Raw genomic sequence first — 22,163 nt, forward strand, 5'->3', positions numbered from 1 at the left:
CAATGCAGGTGACCCAGGTTCAGTCCCTGGGCTGGGAAGATCCCCTGGAGAAGGGAATGGCAACTCACTCCTGTATTCTTGCCTGAAGAATTCCATGGACAGAGGAACCTGGCAGGCTACAGTCCATGGGGTCACAGAGGCAGACATGACAGAGTGACAGTCATTCTCAGAGGAATTTGCAAAGAAATTTTCTTATAAAAAGAGTTTGCAAAGAATAAAAATCATATGATCATCTCAACAGAGATGCAGAAGAAGCTTCTGACAAAACTCAACAACAGTTTATAATAAAACTCTCCAGAAGTGGGTGTAAAGCGAACATATCTCAACATAATAGAGGCCATATATGACAAACGTACAGCTAATATCATACTCAACAGTGAAAAGTTCAAAGTTATTTCCTCTAAGATCAGGAACAAAACAAGAATGGCCACTCTTGCCACTTTTATGCAGCATAGTTTTGAAGACCTAGCCACAGCAATCAGAAAACAAAAAGAAATAAAAGGGAACCCAAATTGGAAAGGAAAAAGTAACATAGTCACTGTTTGCTAATAACAGGATACTATATACAGAAAATCAAGAAGGTTCTTTGAACCCTTTACCCAGACTCTCCCAGTGTTACCACCTTGCATGACTAGTATGATATCAAAACCAGGAAATTTACATTGGTACAATCTATAGAGCTTATTCAGATTTTGTCAGCTATACATGCACTCATTTGTGTGTGTGTTGCTCTATGCAATTGTATCACGTGTATAACTTCAAGTAGTCACCACAATACTTATGTGTACCATCACCACAAGACTTCCTTTTATAGCCACATCCACCCCTTTTACCACTAAACCCTAACACCTGGCAATGACTAATTTGTTCTCCATCTCATGAATGTTACATTAGCTCATGAACGTTATATAAACGGAAGCATGCAGTATGTATCCTTTTGAGATTGGCTTTTTTATGTAGCATAGTTCACTTAAGGTTTATCCAAATTGTTGCACGTATCAACCCTTCAGTTTCTTGTTTTTTATTGCCAAGTAGTATTCTATGGTATAAATGCACTACAGTTTTCTTATTATTTTTTTAAACTACTTACAGATTGAAAAACATATGGGTAGTTTCCAGCTTTGGGTATTATGAATGAAGCTGCTATGAACATTCATGTACAAGCTGCTGTATGAAAATAAGTCTTCCTCTCTCTTGGATAAACATCCAAGAGTGCAACTGCTGGGTCAGATAATAAGTTCATTTTTAATTTATAAAGGAACTACCAAAACATTTTCTAGATATTTTGTACTATTTTACATTCCTACTCACAATGTATGAGTGATTCAGTTTCTCCACATCTTCACCAGCGTTACTTGTATTTTAAAAAGCTGAACTGAGAAGTTAGTCAATGTGTTTTAAAACAAAAGACAAAACCAGACATTTTTGGCTTCCTTATGGATATATACAACACTACCTATGAAATATTTTTGTAACCCCCACCAAAAAGAATCAAGCCTAAAACTGTTTCAGTCCCTAGACCCAATACCAATTTATGAAAAAAACTGAGATAAGAGGGAACATGCTAAATGATGGTATAAACATGCAATCAGTACAGCTGCCCCTTGGCATCTATGGGGGATTGGATCCAGGAACCCCACAGATATAGAACCCAAGGATACAAAGGGCCTCCTGTATAATCTAAAATGTGAGAAATTTGGTAAAATAAATAATCCAGTTTCTTTAACGAATAAGTTACAAAAGAAAAAAATGAAAAGTAGGAGTATCCAAAAACTTAGAAACCATGTCAACTAATTGCTTGGTACAGACCTTATTCAAATCTTGATCCATAAGAACCAACTGTAACATTTAGGAGGCAATTAAGGAAATGTAAACACTAAATATGCAATGGTATTAAGGAATTATTACTAATTTTTTAGGTGTGATAATAATATTATGATTTTTAAAAGAATTATCTTTTCATGGAAAGTAATATGGCAGTTATGGCAGTTCCTCAAAAAGTTTAACATAGGCTCACCATATGATCCAGCAACTACACTCTTAGGGATGGAACCCAAAGAACCAAAAACAGGTACTCAAACAAATACTTATTCATAAATCTTAATAGTAGCACTACTCAGAATAGCCAAAAGGTAGAAAAGACTCGAATGTCCATCAGTAGGTGGATAAACAAAATATGGTATATACATCCATACAACAGAAAATTATTCAGCCATAAAGAGGAATGAAATACTGTACTGATACATGCTACAATGTGGATGAATCTCAAAAACTTTATGCTAAGTAAAAGAGGCAGACTAAAGGTCACAGCCATAGATACAGAAAGCAGATTGGTGGTGGCCAAAAACTAGGGGCGAAGTATTCTGGGGAGTAGCTGCTTCATGGGTGTGGGTTTTATTTTGGAATGATAAAAACGCTTTGGAACTAGACACAGGTGGTAGTTGCACAACACTGTGAATGAACTAAATGCCACTAAAGTTTTCACTTTAAAATAGCTAATTTTAACAATTTAAAAGAGTTAATTTTATATCATGTGAATTTTATCTCAATTTTTAAAAAAGAATATCTTTCAGAGATACATAATAAAGTATTTACAGAGGAAATAATACAAAGTTACATGGAAATGGAATCATCTCAGTGGAAGAATAAATGAAGTAAGATTGTCCATGGGTTAATTATCGAAGCTGGGTGCTAGGTGCAATGGCGTTTGTTTTACTATTTCTCAGTGTGTGTGTGAGAGAGAGAATTTTTAAACATAAAAAGTTTTTTTAAAAGAAAAAGAGTCAAGCCTTGATTTTAAAGTAAAAATGTCTACTTGATTTAGGGGACTGGTATCACCTCCCCCTGGGTAAGAGGAGTTGGGAAGTATTAAAGGGAGGCTATGAAGTGGAACATGCTTCCACAACTCCCACCCATTCACCAGGCATTCCCCAGATGCTCTGGTCTGAAACTAAGCCACTTGCTATAAAAAGGCACATTTGTGTTTGGTGAGAATGAATAGACACAGGGAAGCTCTAGCCTAAAGCCGGAAGACCCTGGGTCCAAAAGAACACAGCAGCAAACTCAACACAGATCTCTGAAAAATCACAGCTTCCACCTTGCAGGATAAGCAAAGTTGCCAAATCACCTGGGGTATGTATTAAAAAACGGCAGATTCACAGGGTCTGCCCTGGATTGACAACTCAATCTCTGGGTCTGTGCTCCAGGAAGCGTCACTTTAACAACCTCCCCGGGTGATTCTCATGCCCTCTGAAATTTGAGAATTACTGGGTTGGGATAATGGGGCCCTGGTGCCTTCTTGCAGCGAAGCTGATTCTAGAGCGCCACCTTGTGGCCCAAACACTAGAAAGCAACTTTGCCACAATTCTTGACTTCCTTACATCGCTAGTTTAACTCATTGACAACTGTTCAAAGCCCTGCAAGAACCCTTACAACCTCCTCTAAGGGTTTTTCTCTACACATGACATTTTGATCCATGCTATTACACTCAGGGAGTTAATGAAAACATTACAGAGAGCTAGCTTTGAAAATACATACTATTTCGTGATGAGTGTAACACTGCACTATTTACTGAAGGTCATAACATTCTCTAAGCATTGTGCTAGGCAACAGATATAAAACATGGCCCTGTCTTTAAAAATCCACAGAAAAACATGCAAAGTAATGGTACAGATTAAGACAAGTTCTTCCTTTCTGAGAAGCAATTCCCGAGCACTAGAAAGAAAAGACATAATCTTTTATCTGGAGATAAAACATAGTCATAGTAAAGATAATCAATGATGGCAAAAACGGTGACTAAGACATGCAACATGAATGTCACAGACCCTAAGTACTTTACAGAGGCGCTGGAGAGAGGGATCCTTTCTGCCAGAAGTGAGGGAAAGCTTCATTCATTCGACATATACTCTGCACCAAAACTGGGCTAGGTGCTGGGGACACAGCGAGTAAAAAAAGGAGGGACGCTTTAAGAGAATGCAACGGAGAGATAGAGCAAGGACGTCTGCACCGATGGGCTGCCATTTGATCTTGGACCTTGAAGGGTAACTAGAATTTGAATAGGTAAAGAAAAGATAAATTCTCCTTTACGTGTGTTTGTATGTAGAGGACAAGCTACAAGGGGAAAAGGGACACTGGCACCAGAGAAGGGGCTGACTGCTTGCTTAACAAGTTTCCATTTCGTCCATAAACCAGGTCATCCATTCATTAAAAAAAAAAAAAAATTTCTTGGAGCATCCCACATTACTGGTTCTGGGGAATATGGCCATAAACAAAGATAAGAAGCAGCCTCTAGAGCTCCTGGGTAGGGGAATGGCAGAAGCATGTTTTAAGGACGTGTGCTGTGTGCCAGAAGCAAGAGCAAGTTAAGAAGCTAGCCGACACCTTAGAAGTCGACACCTTATGGAAAGAGTAATATGGACCTGAAATAGGACAGAGGCTTTAAGAACTGAAAATAGTAGCCAGGCACTAACACAGAGCAAGGCTGGTTATGGCAGAGAGAGTAAGAACTAGAAGAGGCATATGGGACTCTGGATTTTAGCCAGGATCATTCCAAGAGTGATGGTGACATTAATAAAGAACTTGAGGAAGGAATATAGTTTCAGGGGAAAAACAAGCTTTTATTATGGGTTTAATAGACAGAACATTTGCCTGAGCACTGGATAGGTTCATATAAAAAGTAAAGATGGGTGAGTGGGAGAGAAGAGATAGAAAGCAGAGCATGAATGATTTTTTCCCCAGCCTTTGAAGCTGAACTCTTGAGCTCTATTTTCCCACAACAGTATGAGCAGCCCTCAAAGGGAATGTGGCAGAGACTGCCCGGCTGTTCAGAAGACAGAGCTACACTTAATTTGGTCTCTACAGAAGTAGGATTGGCCCAGGCCCAGAAAACAGATATCTAGGCCCCAAAGCCAGGTGAGTTACTAAGAGTAAGCAAGTCCTTCTTGACAGCAGGAATTTGCATTTACTGCCCATTTACCCAACACATAAAAGCACCAGCTTATGAGGTAAGTCTGCAGGAATTCCTGGCTTGCCCTAGTTTTATTATCGAGTGGGAAAGAAACACTCTCTTTATTATCCTTGTCAAAGAAAACATTGTTACCTGTCACAGAACTAATAGTTCCTGACAAAAATTGACAGAAACTATAAAGACACGAGAAAGGAGAGAAGTAGTGAGTGAGCAGACAGCTAAAACGGGCAATCATAATGGTGAGACAAGGAGAGTAACAGCTGGGGAAACTACACTTTTCCTTAATGCTTTGGATGTTCAAGGAGCTCAGTTCTGAAAACTGCCCAGAGGTCACTGCAATAGACCAAGCAAGACATCACAACTGGGACCTTGGCAGTGATAAATGACAGGATGGTTGTGAAAAGACACCAGCAGAAACAATTTACACGAAATGAATGAAACCTCACCCAGACTTGCAATTATACTTCTACATGTGAAGTTTTCTCGTATCCAGTCATTATACTCAAGTTACCTACCTATGGTCCACGCACGTGCACTCAAATCCCCAAAGCAAACCTTCCAATTCCAAAGACTACAGGGCCAGGGAAGTAATATAAATGAGAGGAAACCACCTGGGTTAAGACATGAAGGAGTGGTGGGACTTGTAACACATCCTACAGGTTTTAAGAGGAACGAACCCCTGATTCAGCTTCGGCTGCTGCCATATGAGAATAAAGGTCCAATGATTTCAGGTCTTTTGACTTTTTCAAGAGATGTTAGAAATTTTGATCTTTTTCTGTGTAATTTTCTAAACACTATTATATCATGTAGGTCAATCAAAATATCCCTGTGGGTTGAATACGGCCTATGGGCACCTAGTTTACAACTTCTGTTCTAAAACTTTACAAAAGAAAAATTAATAGCATGTTCAGATTTCCAGGGTTAACAGAGCAAAAAATTTGGAAAGTCAGTGTGCAAACTGGGGCTGGGCCATAAGACAGTGAAAAGTGAGGCAGAAAGTCTAAAGGACTCAGACTTTAGAGTTGGTAGGTCTGTATTAGAAAAATTTGAGAGAATTTTGACAAAGTTTTATTTCCAGGAGGCACAGATCAAAGAAAACTAGGATATACAGGGTCCCTAATTGATTTAAAAGGGGGAAGGAAATAATACACATATACACATGTTATTTCACCTCTCTGTATGTACCTTGACTTCTTTATCATTAAAATAGGAATAACAGAATCGATTTAATAAGGCTGTCATAGGATTAAAAAGGAATTATTCATATAACTGTCATTTTCCCCAGCAAGTCATGTTTAATATATGTTAGCTATTATTTATTATTATGAGGCACCGAGAGGTAAAGTAACATGCTCAAGATCCCATGGCTATTAAGGTGTACTGCCTAGCTTTGTATCCGGGATGTACTTCAGATCCTATTCTCTAAACCATTAAGCTCTTCTGCCTCCGTTTAAATTCTGTACGAGTAAGTCAGATCAGATGATAACTGAAGTCCCTTCTAAAGCTGACACTTTATTCTAAAGGCCCGACCTCTCATCAGCTTATTTCAGGGCAGCAGTGGGATAAACAGGAACCTGTCCACACTCCTATGGGCTGCCTGCTGAAGTGGAGAGACACAGCTCAGGCTTGGGGTAGGGTAAGAAAACCACTCTAGCATGGAACTAACCCTACGGTAAGGTAGGAAGGAAAAGGTATTCAATGTGAGCCCCCTTCGTTGTTCCACGGAGATATATTTGCTTCTAGGAAGCCAGTGGACCACTCAGGCCCAGAACGCACAGATGTGCCCAAGCTACAAGCTGGAAGTTACTGAGAAGTCGGCTAAGGAACCACAATAGGCTCTAAATCAAGAATCTTTAGAACACCGAGCAACTCATCCCCTTGGGATTCAAGGGTCTCTGTGAGAACCTGGTAAAAGCTCTCCTCGTCCCTAGAAAAAAAATGCCCCGTGTGCTCACTCAGATACACAAGCACATATCATTTTACCTGCGATTATAAGGGCTCATAAATTCTCAAAAATCTCTCCCTAGACATTAAAGTACCCCTGAAATAGATCATCTCTCTTGTTCTATTCTATTAATCTCCTGTTCTCCCAGGTGATTCAGAAGTGTCCCAAGATTTGGGGGCTGGGGTTTCCAGGCAGCTGTGTTAGGAGACAAATCATCCACTGCAACGCAGCATTAATTAATCCCACATGGAAAAGACAAAGGGCTGTCTCTTTTTCCCCACACCAACTTGTACTAAGAAAGTTCAAACGGAAAAGAACTGCACTTTAATCTCCAAACACTAGAGGATGTGGAGAACAGGACCCCAAGAATATCTCATAGCTGTTTTCTGCCTCATATCCATAAAATTACACAGAACCTTAGAAAAGATGAAATAAACAGGTAAAAACATCCTAGTCTCCACAGCACTGTGCTCTTCCTTTTACTCCAAGAAAGGAATCAGTCAAGAATGCCAATTAGCTTTACTAGATGACTTTTATCCCATATGGGCTTTGAAAACTATAGGTTGCCAAAGAAACCACATAACCTTATGCATAAATGAAGTAATCAAAACAAGAACATAGTATTTTCCCCCATAGGACTTGTAACAGTTTAGGTGTTAATGAAGGACTATTAACGAAGGACTATGTGTTACTGAGATACATGTGGTCTTGTGCAGTTGAGAGATTTGTAAATCAGCGTAGCCTTTCTTGGTGGTGGGAAAATTTGACAATTTTTATTTTAAAAAGATGTAAAAACATCCATTCTTTGTCTGATGCAGCAATTCCCTAGATATTTTGCAAAGGTAGGCCAAATATGTGTGACCAGGGTCAGTGAAACATAGTTTATAATGGCCCAACAGGAAATAAGAAGTCTGGTTGTTGGGTACATCACATGAGTGGAAAACTAAGTAGCCATCAACAGAATATGCTAGATCTGTTATGTGCTGATATGAAAAAAGCTGCAAGACATATTATTAATTGAAAAAAGACGCCGGAAACAAGGTATCATTATGTGGTTCTTTTAGTTTAAATTCTTCTAAGGATATGTATTCTTTATGCTAGTCATATGCATTAAATTTTGTTCTTGACAGATACCTAAGAAACTGTTCACTGTAGTTACTTTTGGAGAAAGTGACCAGAGACCAGCAAAGAGAAGAACGGTACTGACACAAAACATTTAAAAAACATACAAGCAACAGAGATCAGCTTGAGATAGGATCCTCTTTTTATCTTTTTCTTTACATTTTTCTGGATACAGACCCTAAATTTAGTAAGTGTTACTATAAAAATATAGCAGAAATCTCACTTAGAATTTTTTAAAGAGAAAGAAGCCATGTTTAGTGAAGGGATAAGTAGAAAGGGGAGGAGGACCCAAATACAATGCACAGTACGAAGCTGGTGGAGGAAAATCGGGAGAAACATTAACATTCAACCACCCTCTTCTCTCAAGATACTGCTGACATCATGAGCTACTCAAGCTTTCCACTGGGGATGAATAGCTCAGGCCTCACTCCAGTTGCCAGCTATTCATTCTCAGTATGGAAGATAGCAGGCTGGGAGAAAGCTGGCATCGTTAGTCCAAATTCTGCCTTTTGTGATATGGAAAAGGCAGAACAGTTGCGCCCGAAGAGCGCAAAGTGCAGAGAATGCTAAAGCTAAACACAGGAGACTGTCTTCCTGGCAGAGAACAAGCCTCCCTAAGCACACAGTGCAAAGGCACCACAGGGGTCCTGCCACTACACGCACTCCCGTGGCATAGAAAAGGAAGAGCCAGGTGCACATGCAACAGAGAGCAGGAGAAATCTCTGCTGCCCTACGGAGCCTCAGGGATTCCCCACTCAACACCAGGGATCCCCCCTTCTGGGATCCCATAGTTCCAACCTCATCAGACTGGCCCAGAGAGAGAATTAGCTAGGACTAAAAAATCACCAAGGAAGATAATCCTCTGTGCTTAATTGCCCCTTTCATCTGAGGCCCATGAAATAAACCATAATCTTGTTTACTCTGCATGATACTCTTCTGCAATAGTGCCTTAAAGTGGGAAGTTACTACCATATGGAATTTTCAGAAAAGCTAGCAATGCATGCAAATCTTTCATAAAGCAAGGTTTGGTTTTATATGCCATAAAAGGTCATAGGTGCCATAAAAGGTCATCTCTCCCCCGTGGGATTTAAGGAACATGAAAGAGATTCCTACTTGCCCCATCCACATATTTCTCTTAATGATGTCTGATATTCCCCCGTAAGTGATTTGAATCGTCGGCTCAGAATTGCCCTAAGAGTACTCTTTAATAGTGCAAACACAGGGGACATACCCCTAACACCGCGGTGGCGGTCTTAGCCTTTACTGTTGTAGTCACTGGTCCTTTGGAGAAATGGAAAGAAAAAAAAACTTCCTCCTCACAAAAACACACTTAGGTGAATACACAATATAATTCCCATGCAATTTGGGGATTCACAATTCTCCTGAAGTTCATATCCCCTTCAGTCTGGGGTTAAGAATCCCCAGTTCAGTAGTAATGAGTTTAATAAATCACCATAATTCCCCTTCCATGCATCTGGGGAACCATGGACCTAAAGATAGAAGGCAGTGCTAAAGCAAGGCTTTCCCACTGCAAAGTTTGCCTAGAACTGATCCTGTCTAGAGCCTAGACTACAATTTATGACTTTTCCTTAGCAAGGAGTGTGGATATCTCACACTGCCTGCCCCTTGGGAATAGAGTTCTCCTGGCTTCAGAGAAACCCGGATACATTAGGAGATGTCCAACCGAGATCAACTGCCAACCAGCTTCCCACAACACATGCTGGCTGATTATATTTCTTGAGAGTTCAGGCAGGGAAAAGCGGTAACACCTTCTGAATAAAAGGAGCTCACCTCTGAGGTTTTCGAATATCCCAGAGTCCCACTCCTTCCTTCGAATTGGCTGTGGCCAATAACCTGGGCTCCACAGGGTTAAACATGACACTGTGAAAGGCTGATGGATAGTTGGCCAGGCAGAAGGGCTCTGTGAAGAGAAAAATTCTGATCAGTCCACTTCAGGCACTTCTGGGCCAATGGCAGGTAGACAAGGAGGAGTGTGAAGGCAAGGAAGAGCACAGCCTTAACAACTACCACTAGCATGCTTACTCACAAAGTCCCCACAAGTCCTGGCACACACCCTCTGTACACAGAAAGTCTGAACACAGCAACTTAAACACATATGCACGAAGTTTAAGCTATAATATAATACTGAGAAATACACATAGCACCTATTTAGATCCCGTAACAAAACACAAATGGTCATTGTAACCAGGAAGGTAAGCTGTTTCACAGTAAGTAAAACTGAATTCCTCATGAGCTAAAAAAAATTCACACTCAATTACTGGTAGTAGTATTATACCTTAATCCAAATTTACCAGCTTTAGAAATTAAGTTTTATAACTATATAGACTTAAAATAACAGTGCAGTTTTTCCTTCTGGCAATACTGTTCCCTAAATTGAAAAGAAAATGGCTTCAGTCTAGAATTTTAAGATTTCATTTCCAATGTTGAATACTTCAAAAAAAAAAAAAAAGGACGTCTAATACTTGAACTTCTCTTGCGTCCAGCCAGCACCTATGTATATCAACCTCCCCTAGAAACCCTGTAGCCTCTTGCACACACTAGCTGGCTCCAGGTGAGGAAGGAGCCACTAGGCTGCCTGGGAGGACTCAATCCTGTGGAAGTTGTTTAGAAGCCGAAGGCGGAAAGCACTTCTCAGTCCATGACTCTGTACAGGCCTCTGTGGGGGGAGAGGGCACAGGGAGTGCTCAATCATCTCAGCCAGGAGGCAGTCCAGACAAAGGGGAATTTCATCTAGGAAGCAAACCATTACATTCAACCATAGATGCTGCTTTGGCTACCTTATCTTCCTGACCCTAAGAATAGGCTTCTCCTAAAGCCTGAACCTCAGTAATGAGCACAGACCAACATATTAAATGCTCCGCATATAGAATAAAGACTCAGAGCCTGCCAGACAAGGCAGGCAGGATAGGAACTTGGGTACAGAGGTATGGCGCTGACAAAGCTGCACCAAGAGTGGGGCTGTGGGTGGCACTGAAGGCATGCTGGAGCAAAGAGCCTTTGAAGATAGAGCGACTGAACTCTCTCTGCAGGAAATGAGCTGAAAAGGTGAATTTCCTGAAGAACTTCAGAGAAAGTCAACAAGACAAATTCTTCATTTTACATTTCAGAGATGCAAAGAAAACATTCAGAAGAGGAACTCACCCAGACAATCCCCCTTAAACAGAGTGTATCTGCTATAATTTTAAGTTTCTATACACAGTTAAGGTGAGGGTCTGTGGTTCTTCCAGCAAAATAACAACCTTGGAACTAGGATGCAACAAAGTGCACGATGCCCCCACTCTCTTAAATAACCAAGAACATGCGCATTTCAGCACCATGCGCACAGCCGGCCCTTGTGGCTCCCCTCCACCAATGAGGCACCACACATTCTATTCCTTGGGGCTACCTCGCAACAAGACACTGTGGTGTTTACACCACTGCAAAGGTCTGTGGACCACAAGTGACTGGAAGAGGACTGGCAAAGGTGCCTCACTTCTGACTACTGGGGGGTAGGATTGGACCTCCAGAGACACACATTTATGTCCCCATGAGAGTTTCCTCTCCCTTTACAGCACTTCTGCCCAGGTTACTCAAGTCATAAACTGGATCTGTGATGAAGCTGATATCAAACTCTGCAGCACAGTCCAGCTACGTTGTGCACAGGGGCCCTACCTCCATGGGGAGATTCCCGGATGTCCCAGATGAGAACCCGGCCATCATCGGAGGAGCTGGCAAAAATGTTGTCATTCACAGGGCTCACTGACAAGCCATACACCGCATCTTCATGAGCGAACACATCTAAGGTCTCACTGCTGAGAGACAGAGAGCAGAGAGAGGCACACAGGCACACACATACACACAAAAATAGTGCAGAGTCCCAGCCCTCTAGTTCCTAGAATGAAGCTCTCTTCATTTCCAGGAGAAAGCCAACCCAACTAAACCCCCCAAAAATACCTACTTTTTTACTAAAAAGTAGGTATTCAACTTTCAGGTTAAAAGAAAAAGGTATTATTAAAGAGACAAGACCTCACAACAAGTTTGTTTTTTGCCCTGAGTGTATTTAAAAGTGACTCAAGGGAATTCCCTGGCAGTCCAGTGGTCAGGACTTGGTGCTTTCACTGCCAGGGCCCAGGTTCAATCCCTGGTTGTGGAACTAAGATCCCCACTGTACTCCTCCTCACCACGTGCCCACCAAAAAAGTGACTCAACATATGAGTTTCATGTTTTGACTTACTACAGACTGCATCTGCTTGTGTACAGACTTGGGGAGTGGTGCTGGATTTCCAAAAAGTGAGGGAAAACAATAAAGCAGCCCTGATGCCAGCAAGGGAAGAAGAGGAATTCCTGATGTCTGGCATGTGAGAAAATGCATGGCCCAAAGCCAGGCTGCCTCAGTTCAGATCCCAACATCACTTGACCTTAAGTTACCTAACATCTCCATGCCTCAGTTTTCTAATTGAGATCATAATAGTACTGCCTCATAAAATTACTGTGAGGGTTAAGTGTTTCCTTCCCTTCTAACCTTGCCCTTTAAAATTTCACCAGAAAACTATAATTTTATAGCAACTTTGTAAATCTTTTTATAAATCAAAATTTAGTTTGAAAACTATTACCGAAATCTTTTTTTCAGCAAAAGACAGTTGATTTTATGCTATTTACTTCAAAAAAAGAAGAACTATTTTGGTCTAAAGAGATAACTGCCTTTCTTCATATGAAAAACAGAGTTAATCACTTTCACATATCAACAATCTATTTACCTTTCAACATCATGGAGGATAACTTGCTCATCGTTTCCTGTAAGGGAAAAAGGAGACATTTGACAATTCCTGCAAAGTGGTCCCGTTCATATTACAATTCAGTATGTTAAAGATTTCAGGGAAAACAAATGGACAAAGTCAGTGTTAATAAAAATTGAGTGCTAATTAGAAAAAAGGTTTATAAAAATCATTAAGGATAGAATATACTTATAGAGAATTTTAAAAAGCATAATAGCAACTAGAAATAACAAAATAACAATCTCCAAAATGCATTATCCAACGATTAAAAAAACAAAACAATGGCTCTTCAGGAAAAGAGTAAGTGATCATTGGCAAATCAATCAACTACTCCAAGCTATGTTTTTTTCATTTGTTCTTTTTTTTTTTTTTAAACAAAACATTCATTATCCGTGAGACCTGGAATAATATCTGTTACTTTTCTATGTCTCAGCACAACAGGAATAATTGTGTCTACTTCATAGTAGTTGTGAAGATAATAGTGTAAAAGCATTCAGACTAGAACTAGGCCCCCCAACAAATGTTTGCTACTATTCACATCCTCATCTTTTATAACATTAAAATTTAATGATGATTTAATTAAAATTGGATGATGATGATGATACTAAACGAAGGGAAAGTTTTTATCCACAACTTTTTTCTCTTGCATTCTCTTTATTCCATCAAGGCATCTACAAATACTATACATTCATGATATGTATAGTCCTGCCTTCAAGTGGTTTATACAGCTAACAAATAAAAACTCCAAAATGAAGACAGCAAAAAAATTTCCCACTCTATGCTAAAAGTATAAGCAGTAGAGATGTGGCTAGGTCATCTTAAAGTCCTCCCTGTAACTCTATTGTGGGTTCATATGAAGTAAATCAAACCCGCGTTAATGCCTTATAGGTAACAGGCACAGTGTGAAGTGCTGAGGATCTGAGAGGAATAAGTGAGGAATTCACAGTCTACCTGCACGAACAATTAACAGTGATAAGATGGGTTATCTTATAGTGATATGCTCTACCATGGGAACACAGATAAAGGGGCAATTGTGTCCTTTATGAGCAGGGTGAAAGTACATGGCAAATATGTTTTTATGGGAAAGGAGACACTTGAATAGAAACTCAGAATTCTAACCGATCGAAGGCTTAGGGTAATTGGTGGGGTTGGACAATGATTATGGCCTGTGGAAAAACAGTAATGGCACTTAAGATGGCAAGTGACTTAGGAATCTAGAGCACAAGATGCGGGGGAGGAAAATGAGGCCAGGCAGGGAGACTGGGTTCAGACTTTATCCTGTGGACAGACACTGAAGGTCAAAGGTTCACAGGACTGATTCAACTTTTCAAAGAAAACTTGTATAAGCAATGAGTAAGAAGATACTGGTAGCAGAAATCACAGAAGGACACTACAGTAGTCTAGGCCAAAACTGAGGACCTGAATCAGAGTAGTAGGTACAGCAGCAGAACAGAAACTGAAGGATGAATATGAGGCTTTCAAAACATTAATAGCTGGTGACTTATGAGATGTAAAAATGACAGAAAGGCACGTTTGGTGCTGATTTTGAGATTTCTATTAGATTGAACCATATAAAATTGTCATTGTTGTAGGTTGAAAATGCTTCAATGTCAGCGGTTCCTTAAAAGTTAAACCTAACAATTTAGATAATTACTTGAATGGTGATAATAACTGAGAAACGGAATCCGTGAAACAAGAGGAAGTATTTGTGCAGGAAGTATTTGTGCAAGAAGTTGTGCAAACTAAAATCTTAGTTTTAGATCTGCTGCATTTAAACTACTTTTGGAACACAAGGTAGATATCCAGTGGGGAAATCTGCAGCGCAGAAGAGAAAGTGTTAGTCGCTTAATCATGTCCGACTCCTTGTGATCCCATGGACTGTAGCCCATCAGGTTCCTCTGTCCATGTAATTCTCCAGGCAAGAATACTGGAGTGGATTGCCAGTCCCTCCTCCAGGGGATCTTCCCAACCCAGGGACTGAACCCAGGTCTCCTACACTGCAGGAAGATTCTTTACTGTCTGAGCTACCATGGAAGCAGAAGAGAGGTCAGGCCTAGAAATGTAGTGGTCAGACAGGAGTGTGATTGATGGATGCCATCAAGAGGCTGGCTTGACTGCAAGCCATTCCAGTTATACCCCAACATAACATGTTTTCAAAAAAGAGCCACTAATGGGTCATAATACCAACTGGAATCAAAACCTTTAAAATCTTTAAAAACAGAATAGAAAAAAAAAAAATCAGAGTGAGTCACACATAGTAAAGTTAAGTACTCTTTCTAATATGTATCTGTGTACCAGACTGCAATGTGAAGTTTTCTACCAAAAAAGATAGAAAGAAACAAGAGCAAAGGAGAGAAAGGACAGACAGACATTAGTCTGATATGTGTATCTAAACTGCTATCATACAGAGAAGACAAGCTATGGGAAACCAATATTTCCACAACTCAGTGGGCTAAAAGAAAGGAAATTTGGAGTAATTTTAGCACTCCTTTATCTGAAATCCCAGCCACAGTCAATTTCCCAAGGGGAAATCTCCCTTCTGCTCACCTCCAGAGAATACTTTGGTGTTCCCACTGTTGAAAGCCAGGCAAAAAATGTTGGAATGATGCTCTCCTTTCAGCTGTATGGGCTTAACTCTGGAGTGGATAGCTTGTTCCATGTGCCATAGTAGAACCCGACGATCATCTCCTCCTTGAGAGGGGAGCAAGAATCTAGGGTTAAAACAGCTGGCATTTCAAGGCTGATATTTCATTTTTCCAGCCTGAATCCCATACTTTTCAAAACTGCATCTCCCCACCTCCATGAGACTCTGATGCACATAAACCCAGGACTCTATCCCCTTAATCTTCAGTGGACATGTGGCCTCTAAGTCACTCACTCTTCCCCAGGAATTACATCTTGAACAGACACACAGAAATTCCTGAATTTTCAGAGACCCAGTCATTTACACATTTCTTCATTTGCTACCTAAAATTCTTCCACTAAAGTTTCCCCACTTTTTTTCTGGTCTAACAGAACCTGAGTTGCTTTCTACTGCTTGCAAAGAACTCTAAAGAAATTATCCCCGAATTTAAAGCATAATAGTTTTCCAAAGCACTCTCCTTGATGAGATCTCATTGACTATGGGACACTAGACAAAGGATAACTGAGGAACTGCCTGTCACAGCAGCAGGATCAAGACAGAACTTGGCTCTCAAGAAGCTCGGTCCAGCTCTTTCCTCTGCACAACTCTCTATAGTCTGAGTAGAATGAGCAATATTCTACTGCATGCGCCAGCTCCTACAGAATGAGAAGATACATGTTCTACATATTCTTTATTTTTGCAAATGCATTATACATGTCTGGAAGGATGAACAATGGACTGTTAAAAGGGTTTACTACTTCCAGGGAGTAGGATTAAAAAAGAGTTAGAACACATGTTAGAAAGTTTTTACTTTTATAGATTTGGCATGGCTTGACTCTTTATAATAAGCCTATATTATATTCCTAATAAAAATTTAACTTTCAACAGGGCAGAAAAATAGTAAGTTCTATACTTCAGCCTCCCCTTCTCCATTCAATATAATAGCTACAAATTGTATCACAATCATACAAAAGCGTACCACTAGATGCAACCACTAAATCAATAAGTCTATAAGAATTAACACAGAAAGATGACCACAGGTCTTTGTCAGGGGAAAAACATGAAGTGTAAAATAGTATGCATACCAACATCCTTTTGTGTAAAACAAATTTTTAAGAAGCTCCATGACAGCAGGAACCTTGTCAGTTTTGTTCACTGCAGACTTTCTAGCACCTAAGTGAATGCCCCAAGGAGTAGACACTGAATTAACATGCTTATGTTTGCATGTCTATGCTTGTATTTGCATATCTAGATGGCTGTAAAAGGAGTTGTTTTCAGTGGACACCACTTCTAGGCTAGGGCTACTGGGAGACTTTTCACTGTGATAAAATTTATGTAACAGAAAATGCAGCATTTTAATCATTTATGAATGTACAATTCAGGGCATTAAGTATATTTGCAGTGATGTGCAAACATCACCATTATCCATCTCCAGAACTTGTACATCTCCTCAAACTTTTAGTTTGAGTACTGTACCCAATATTTATTCTGTACCCAATACACGGTCTCTCTCCCCAGTGCTCAGTAACCATTATTTTACTTTCTGCCTCTATGAATTTGATTACTCTAGGTACTCCCATATAAATGGAATCATGTAATATTTGTCCCTTTGTGTACGGTTTAGTCACTTAGCATTAACATCTTGAAGGTTCATCTATATGGTAGCACATATCAGAATTTCATTCTTTGTAAGGCTGAGTAATATTTCATTACACACATATCATTTTTTTAAAGTTCATTCATCCATCTATAGATATTTAGGTTGTCTCCACCTTTCGGCTATTGTGCGTAGCATTGCTAAGAGCATATGGATGTATAAATATTTGTTCAAGCCCCTACTTTCTGTTCTTTGGGTATATACTGTTGGAAAAATCATTATGTTTTAATTATTACTTTATACCTTCCTTTACTACTTGATGTTTTGCCATAAACATATTTCCTCTTTTAGTTAAAAAAAGTAGAAAATAGAGTAGCCAAATCAAACTTATTCTCCCTCCTCCAGAAAGAAGTTGCCTTCATTCCTTGAGTTCCTTTGTTTCTTGGGATTCTTCTTCCTTCCATTGTTGGTCAAAATCAAGTTGTGTCCTCCTCCAAAGTATTTCATTTATCTACCAGAATGATCCCTTAACTATGACCCACAATGTTCTTTGTTTATGATTTGCCTAATTCAACTAGGCTGGCCTGGGATGGTTATTTAAATCCCATATCTCTTATAAAGTTAAAGTCATGAAAATAAAGTTTGGGGGTTTGTTTGTTTTATTTTAATGGAAAATGGCATAAAGGGGTTTTCCTCCCTATTCACAGATTTGACAAGCCACGGGCACTTTAGTTCTACATAGTCTCTACTCTTTCTGATTTCCCCCACCACTTGAGGCCACAGGTCAGAGACTTGGCACTGTTTTTGCTACTCTGTATCTTAGAGAAATATTTTTCTGTGCCCACCTCTGTATCAAAAGTGCAAATTAAAAGATAAAGAGGCCCACATGTTTCTTCCACTTATTCATGTTTCTAATCTAATCTCTCTGAGCCTGACTTTCATCAAATACATACCTAGGATCAGCTTTACTCTCATGGGTTTTACGGACTATAAAGTCAACTACAAGAGAGTTAAGTAATTTGCCAAGGTAGTAACTGTAAATAAAATGGTTGGTTAATCAAGATTCAAAGGGCTTCCCTGGTGGTTCAGCTGGTAAAGAATCCACCTGCAACGCAGGAGACCTGGGTTCGATCCCTGGGTTGGGAAGATACCCTGGAGAAGGGAACAGCTACCCACTCCAGTATTCTGGCCTGGAGAATTCCATGGACTGTATAGTCCATGGGGTCACAGGACTGAGTGACCTTCACTTTCACGATTCAAAAGGAAATAGTTAAAAGACTCCATAGTCCCCACTCTCTTAACCATTATTGTAGATTGTTTGCATTACAAAACAAAAAACAAACCATAACCAACAAAGCAAATTCAGTTGATGAACAACTGAAGGGATTCTCTGCCTTGGTAGCACAACTCAAAACACAGTAGGTAAAAATAAAACAAAGGACCACAGGAATAAAAACAGAAATCAACTTAACTGGAGTTAAACAGAGGGAGCAGAGACAGGGACCAAGAAGGGACTGCCTGAAATGATAAAAGATTCTAGTAGCAACACACAAAACTGATCATGGCTTATTTCAAAGAATACACAAGAATTTCTACAAATCAATTTTGAAAACCACTAGGAAAAGAGGCAGACATGACAACTCACAGAAGAGGAAAATAAAATGGCAAATAGATATTATAGAGGATCTCAACCTCTAAAGTAATTAGAGAAATGTAAATTATAGAGCTCTTCTTTCAAAATGGCACAAAGAAATGTACAAGAATGTCCACTGCCTCACTGTTCATAATAGCAAAGAAAAAAAAAAGTAGGTAACACAAATATCCATCAATATATGAACAATAAAAACAATTGGGATGAAAATACAAATAAAATCTAAGCTCAGTGGAACCACTACCCAGCATTTAAAACGAGCTAGATACATGTACCAAAATGAATAAACTTTGAAAACCTAATTTTAAGTAATAAAAACAGGTTTCAGAAGGATATGTAAAGGAAAACATTAAGTATATATAAACATGCAAAACACCACCATATTATTTAAGAATAAACACAAACAGTAAAAGGGGACCTCAAATGTATGTGTAAAATCTTGTTTCTTTTTTAAAATACTAAGATTAGAAGCAAATTCAACAACCAACCAACACACTGTCAAATTCGATATATCTCTTCCTATTTAAATATGGCATGACATTGTTATATCTTTTAGGTATAGCAATGGTATTGTGGTCATGTTAAAAAAGAAAAAAAACTTATCAGTTAAGGATGCATTCTCTAATGGGGTTAAGTGGTGAATGTCTGGAAGTTCCTTTAAAATATTCTAGAAAAAAAAATGGAGGTGAATAGGTGATAAAATATTAATTGTTACAGATGGGTATACTACATTTTTGTATATGCTTGCACATTACCAAAGAATTTAAAATATATATATTTTAAAGATTTTTTTAAAATGTGGACCATTTTTAAAGTCTTTACTGAATTTGTTACAATATTGTATCCTTTTTTATGCTTTGGTTTTTTGGTCATGGGGCATGTGGGATCTTAGCTCCCCAATCAGGGATCACACTTCATCCCCTGTATTGAAAGGTGAAGATATAATCACTGGACCACCAGGGACATCCCTATATATTTATATATATATATTAATGTTCATGATAGAAAAAGAAAATAAAACTCTCCAGGATGTGCCGGGATATCCACAGAAAAGAAATATAACTGAGGGAACCTCTGTGTTTCATTAAGATATCAACAGGCAGCACAACCTCTCTCTGCCAGCAGCACGACCTCTCTTGAACTGCACTAGCATTAAAAAAAAAAGTTCAGTAAAAAAGGAAAAAGAATATCTATACCTATGCACTCAAAGTCATAACCATTCTCAACCAAAGAATCTTCCCCTATCACCCAGATTATCTTTAATCTTCATTTTGGATTTAATTTTACAAAATAAATACTTGGGGATTTAACATGAATGGTTATTTGTAGAGTGCCTCGGGATCATGTAAAATGATGTGTTCTTAGTACCTAAAATGATAATGGCAGCCCAAGTCCACAGGAGACTGGAATCACTGAGGCAGAAACCATCCCTGTGACAGGGCCTGCTTCCTCTGCTTGCCCTCAAGGGCAGTGTCAGAAGCCGCTAGGTGCACATTCTCCCTGACCCTGCCCCATTTCCTCAGGCAAGGTATTAAGAGCCCTGTACAAAGATAACACTTTTCAACCATGTGTTGGCAAAAAACACAAAAGATACAAACTGAGGCATTATCTGAAACCGTTGGGCTGCTTTTTAGCCAGTAGAGGGAGCAGAACAGCTGTGCCCAAATTTCTGACCCCAAAAAGCTAAGGAGAGCTGATGAAGCAAGGATAGATCAGTTTAGAACGTGAAAAAAGCTCTACAGTTTCTACAGTTCTGTCTCTGTGAGTCATCTGGTCAGTTCAAAAAGGACAGAGGTTGCCTGTACCACTTACTACCTATGTACCTTTAGACAGGTTGCTGCTGCTGCTGCTGCTAAGTTGCTTCAGTCGTGTCCGACTCTGTGTGACCCCAGAGACGGCAGCCCACCAGGCTCCCCTGTCCCTGGGATTCTCCAGGCAAGAACACTGGAGTGGGTTGCCATTTCCTTCTCCAATGCATGCAAGTGTAAAGTGAAAGTGAGGTCTCTCAGTCGTGTCCGACTCTTAGCGACCCCATGGACTGCAGCCCACCAGGCTCCTCCATCCATGGGATTTTCCAGGCAAGAGTCCTGGAGTGGGGTGCCATCGCCTTCTCCGTCAGACAGGTTACCTCTCTAAATTGTATCCTCTCATCTGCAAAACTGAGAAAATAAGGACCTATTGTCTATAGTGTTATTGGACTTCCCTGGTGGTTCAGATTATGAAGAATCTGCCTGCAATGTGCTTGATCCCTGGGTCAGGAAGATCCTCTGGAGAAGGGAATGGCAACCCATTCCAGTATTCTTGCCTGGCAAATTCCATGGACAGAGGAGCCTGGCGGGCTATAGTCCATGGAATCGCAAAGAGCTGGACATGACTGAAGCATAAACACATGTTAGGATTAATGATAGATCTGTGTGAAAGGCTTAACCCACTGCCTGATAAATAACACAGGTAGATAAATGTTAGCTAATGTGTTAGCTAATTATTATGCTATTTGAACTAAAACAATAGCTAACATCAGTTAAACCTACTCTGGGTGAGGGACTATCCTAAGGGTTTTACATGTAGTGGATCTTCTAATCCTCTTAATAACCCTATGAATCAGGTATTATCCAGATGAAACTACAGAAAAACTAAGTAACCTGAAGGCACACAGCAACCAAAAATGTGAGCTGGGATCTGAATCCAGGTAATCTGTCTCCAGAGATGGTGCTCCTTACCACTATACAATCCAGCCTCTCAAGTACACAGAGGCTAGTCAGCAAAGCAAACGAGTGAAACTTGCCAGATTAAACAGCAAAGGAGAGATTACACAACTTTGTTTAAAAGAAAGCCACTACTAGGCCAGAGGAGTACAGGCTTAAGTCATATCTCCCAATGGTTTAAGAGAAGACAGCACCTTGATTTTTGCAGGCTGAGTGCAGGCTTCAGTGCAGGCTGCATGCAATTAGCCAATGGAGAGGTTAAAACTGGGTGATTTGTCCAAGGTCACAAAACTGGGGTCGAATGGCAGTTCCCAAATTAGGGAACTCTTTCAAGAGAAGACTCTACACATGGACATCACCAGATAGTCAATATCGAAATCAGACTGATTATATTTTTTGGAGCCAAAGATGGAGAAGCTCTATACAGTCAGCAAAAACAAGAGAGGAAGCTGACTGTGTCTCAGATCATGAACTCCTTATTGCCAAATTCAGTCTTAAATTGAAAAAGTAGGGAAAACCACTAGACCATTCAGGTATGACCTAAATCAAATCCCTTAAGATTATACAGTAGAAGTGACAAATAGATTCAAGGGATTGTATCAGATAGAGTGCCTGAAGAACTATGGATGAAGGTTGGTGACACTGTACAGAAGACAGGGATCAAGACCATCCCCAAGAAAAAGAAATGCAAAAAGCCAAACTGGCTGTCTGAGGAGGCCTTACAAATAGCTGTGAAAAGAAGACAAGGGAAAAGCAGAGAAAAAAAGGAAAGGTATACT

At 39.8% G+C, this 22,163-nt stretch overlaps 1 protein-coding gene across 3 annotated transcripts in view; it reads right to left on the reverse strand.

Annotated features, from left to right (window-relative positions):
• The window catches only part of DCAF5 (DDB1 and CUL4 associated factor 5), a 93,662-nt gene that overhangs the window by 52,147 nt on the left and 19,352 nt on the right, over positions 1–22,163 (reverse strand). For 2 of the 3 annotated variants that reach the window (XM_024998098.2, XM_002691041.5), the window contains exons 2-5: positions 15,356–15,499; positions 12,791–12,827; positions 11,706–11,845; positions 9,825–9,954 (exon numbers count right to left, since the gene is read on the reverse strand). In XM_024998098.2, the coding sequence (XP_024853866.1) occupies positions 9,825–9,954; positions 11,706–11,845; positions 12,791–12,827; positions 15,356–15,467 (419 nt within the window). In that variant the 5' untranslated portion in view covers positions 15,468–15,499. The remainder of the gene's footprint in view (positions 1–9,824; positions 9,955–11,705; positions 11,846–12,790; positions 12,828–15,355; positions 15,500–22,163) is intronic. The other variant, XM_024998097.2, reaches the window with a different exon arrangement.

The sequence above is a fragment of the Bos taurus genome, chromosome 10 (assembly GCF_002263795.3).
Source record: "Bos taurus isolate L1 Dominette 01449 registration number 42190680 breed Hereford chromosome 10, ARS-UCD2.0, whole genome shotgun sequence".
Lineage (NCBI taxonomy): Eukaryota > Metazoa > Chordata > Mammalia > Artiodactyla > Bovidae > Bos > Bos taurus.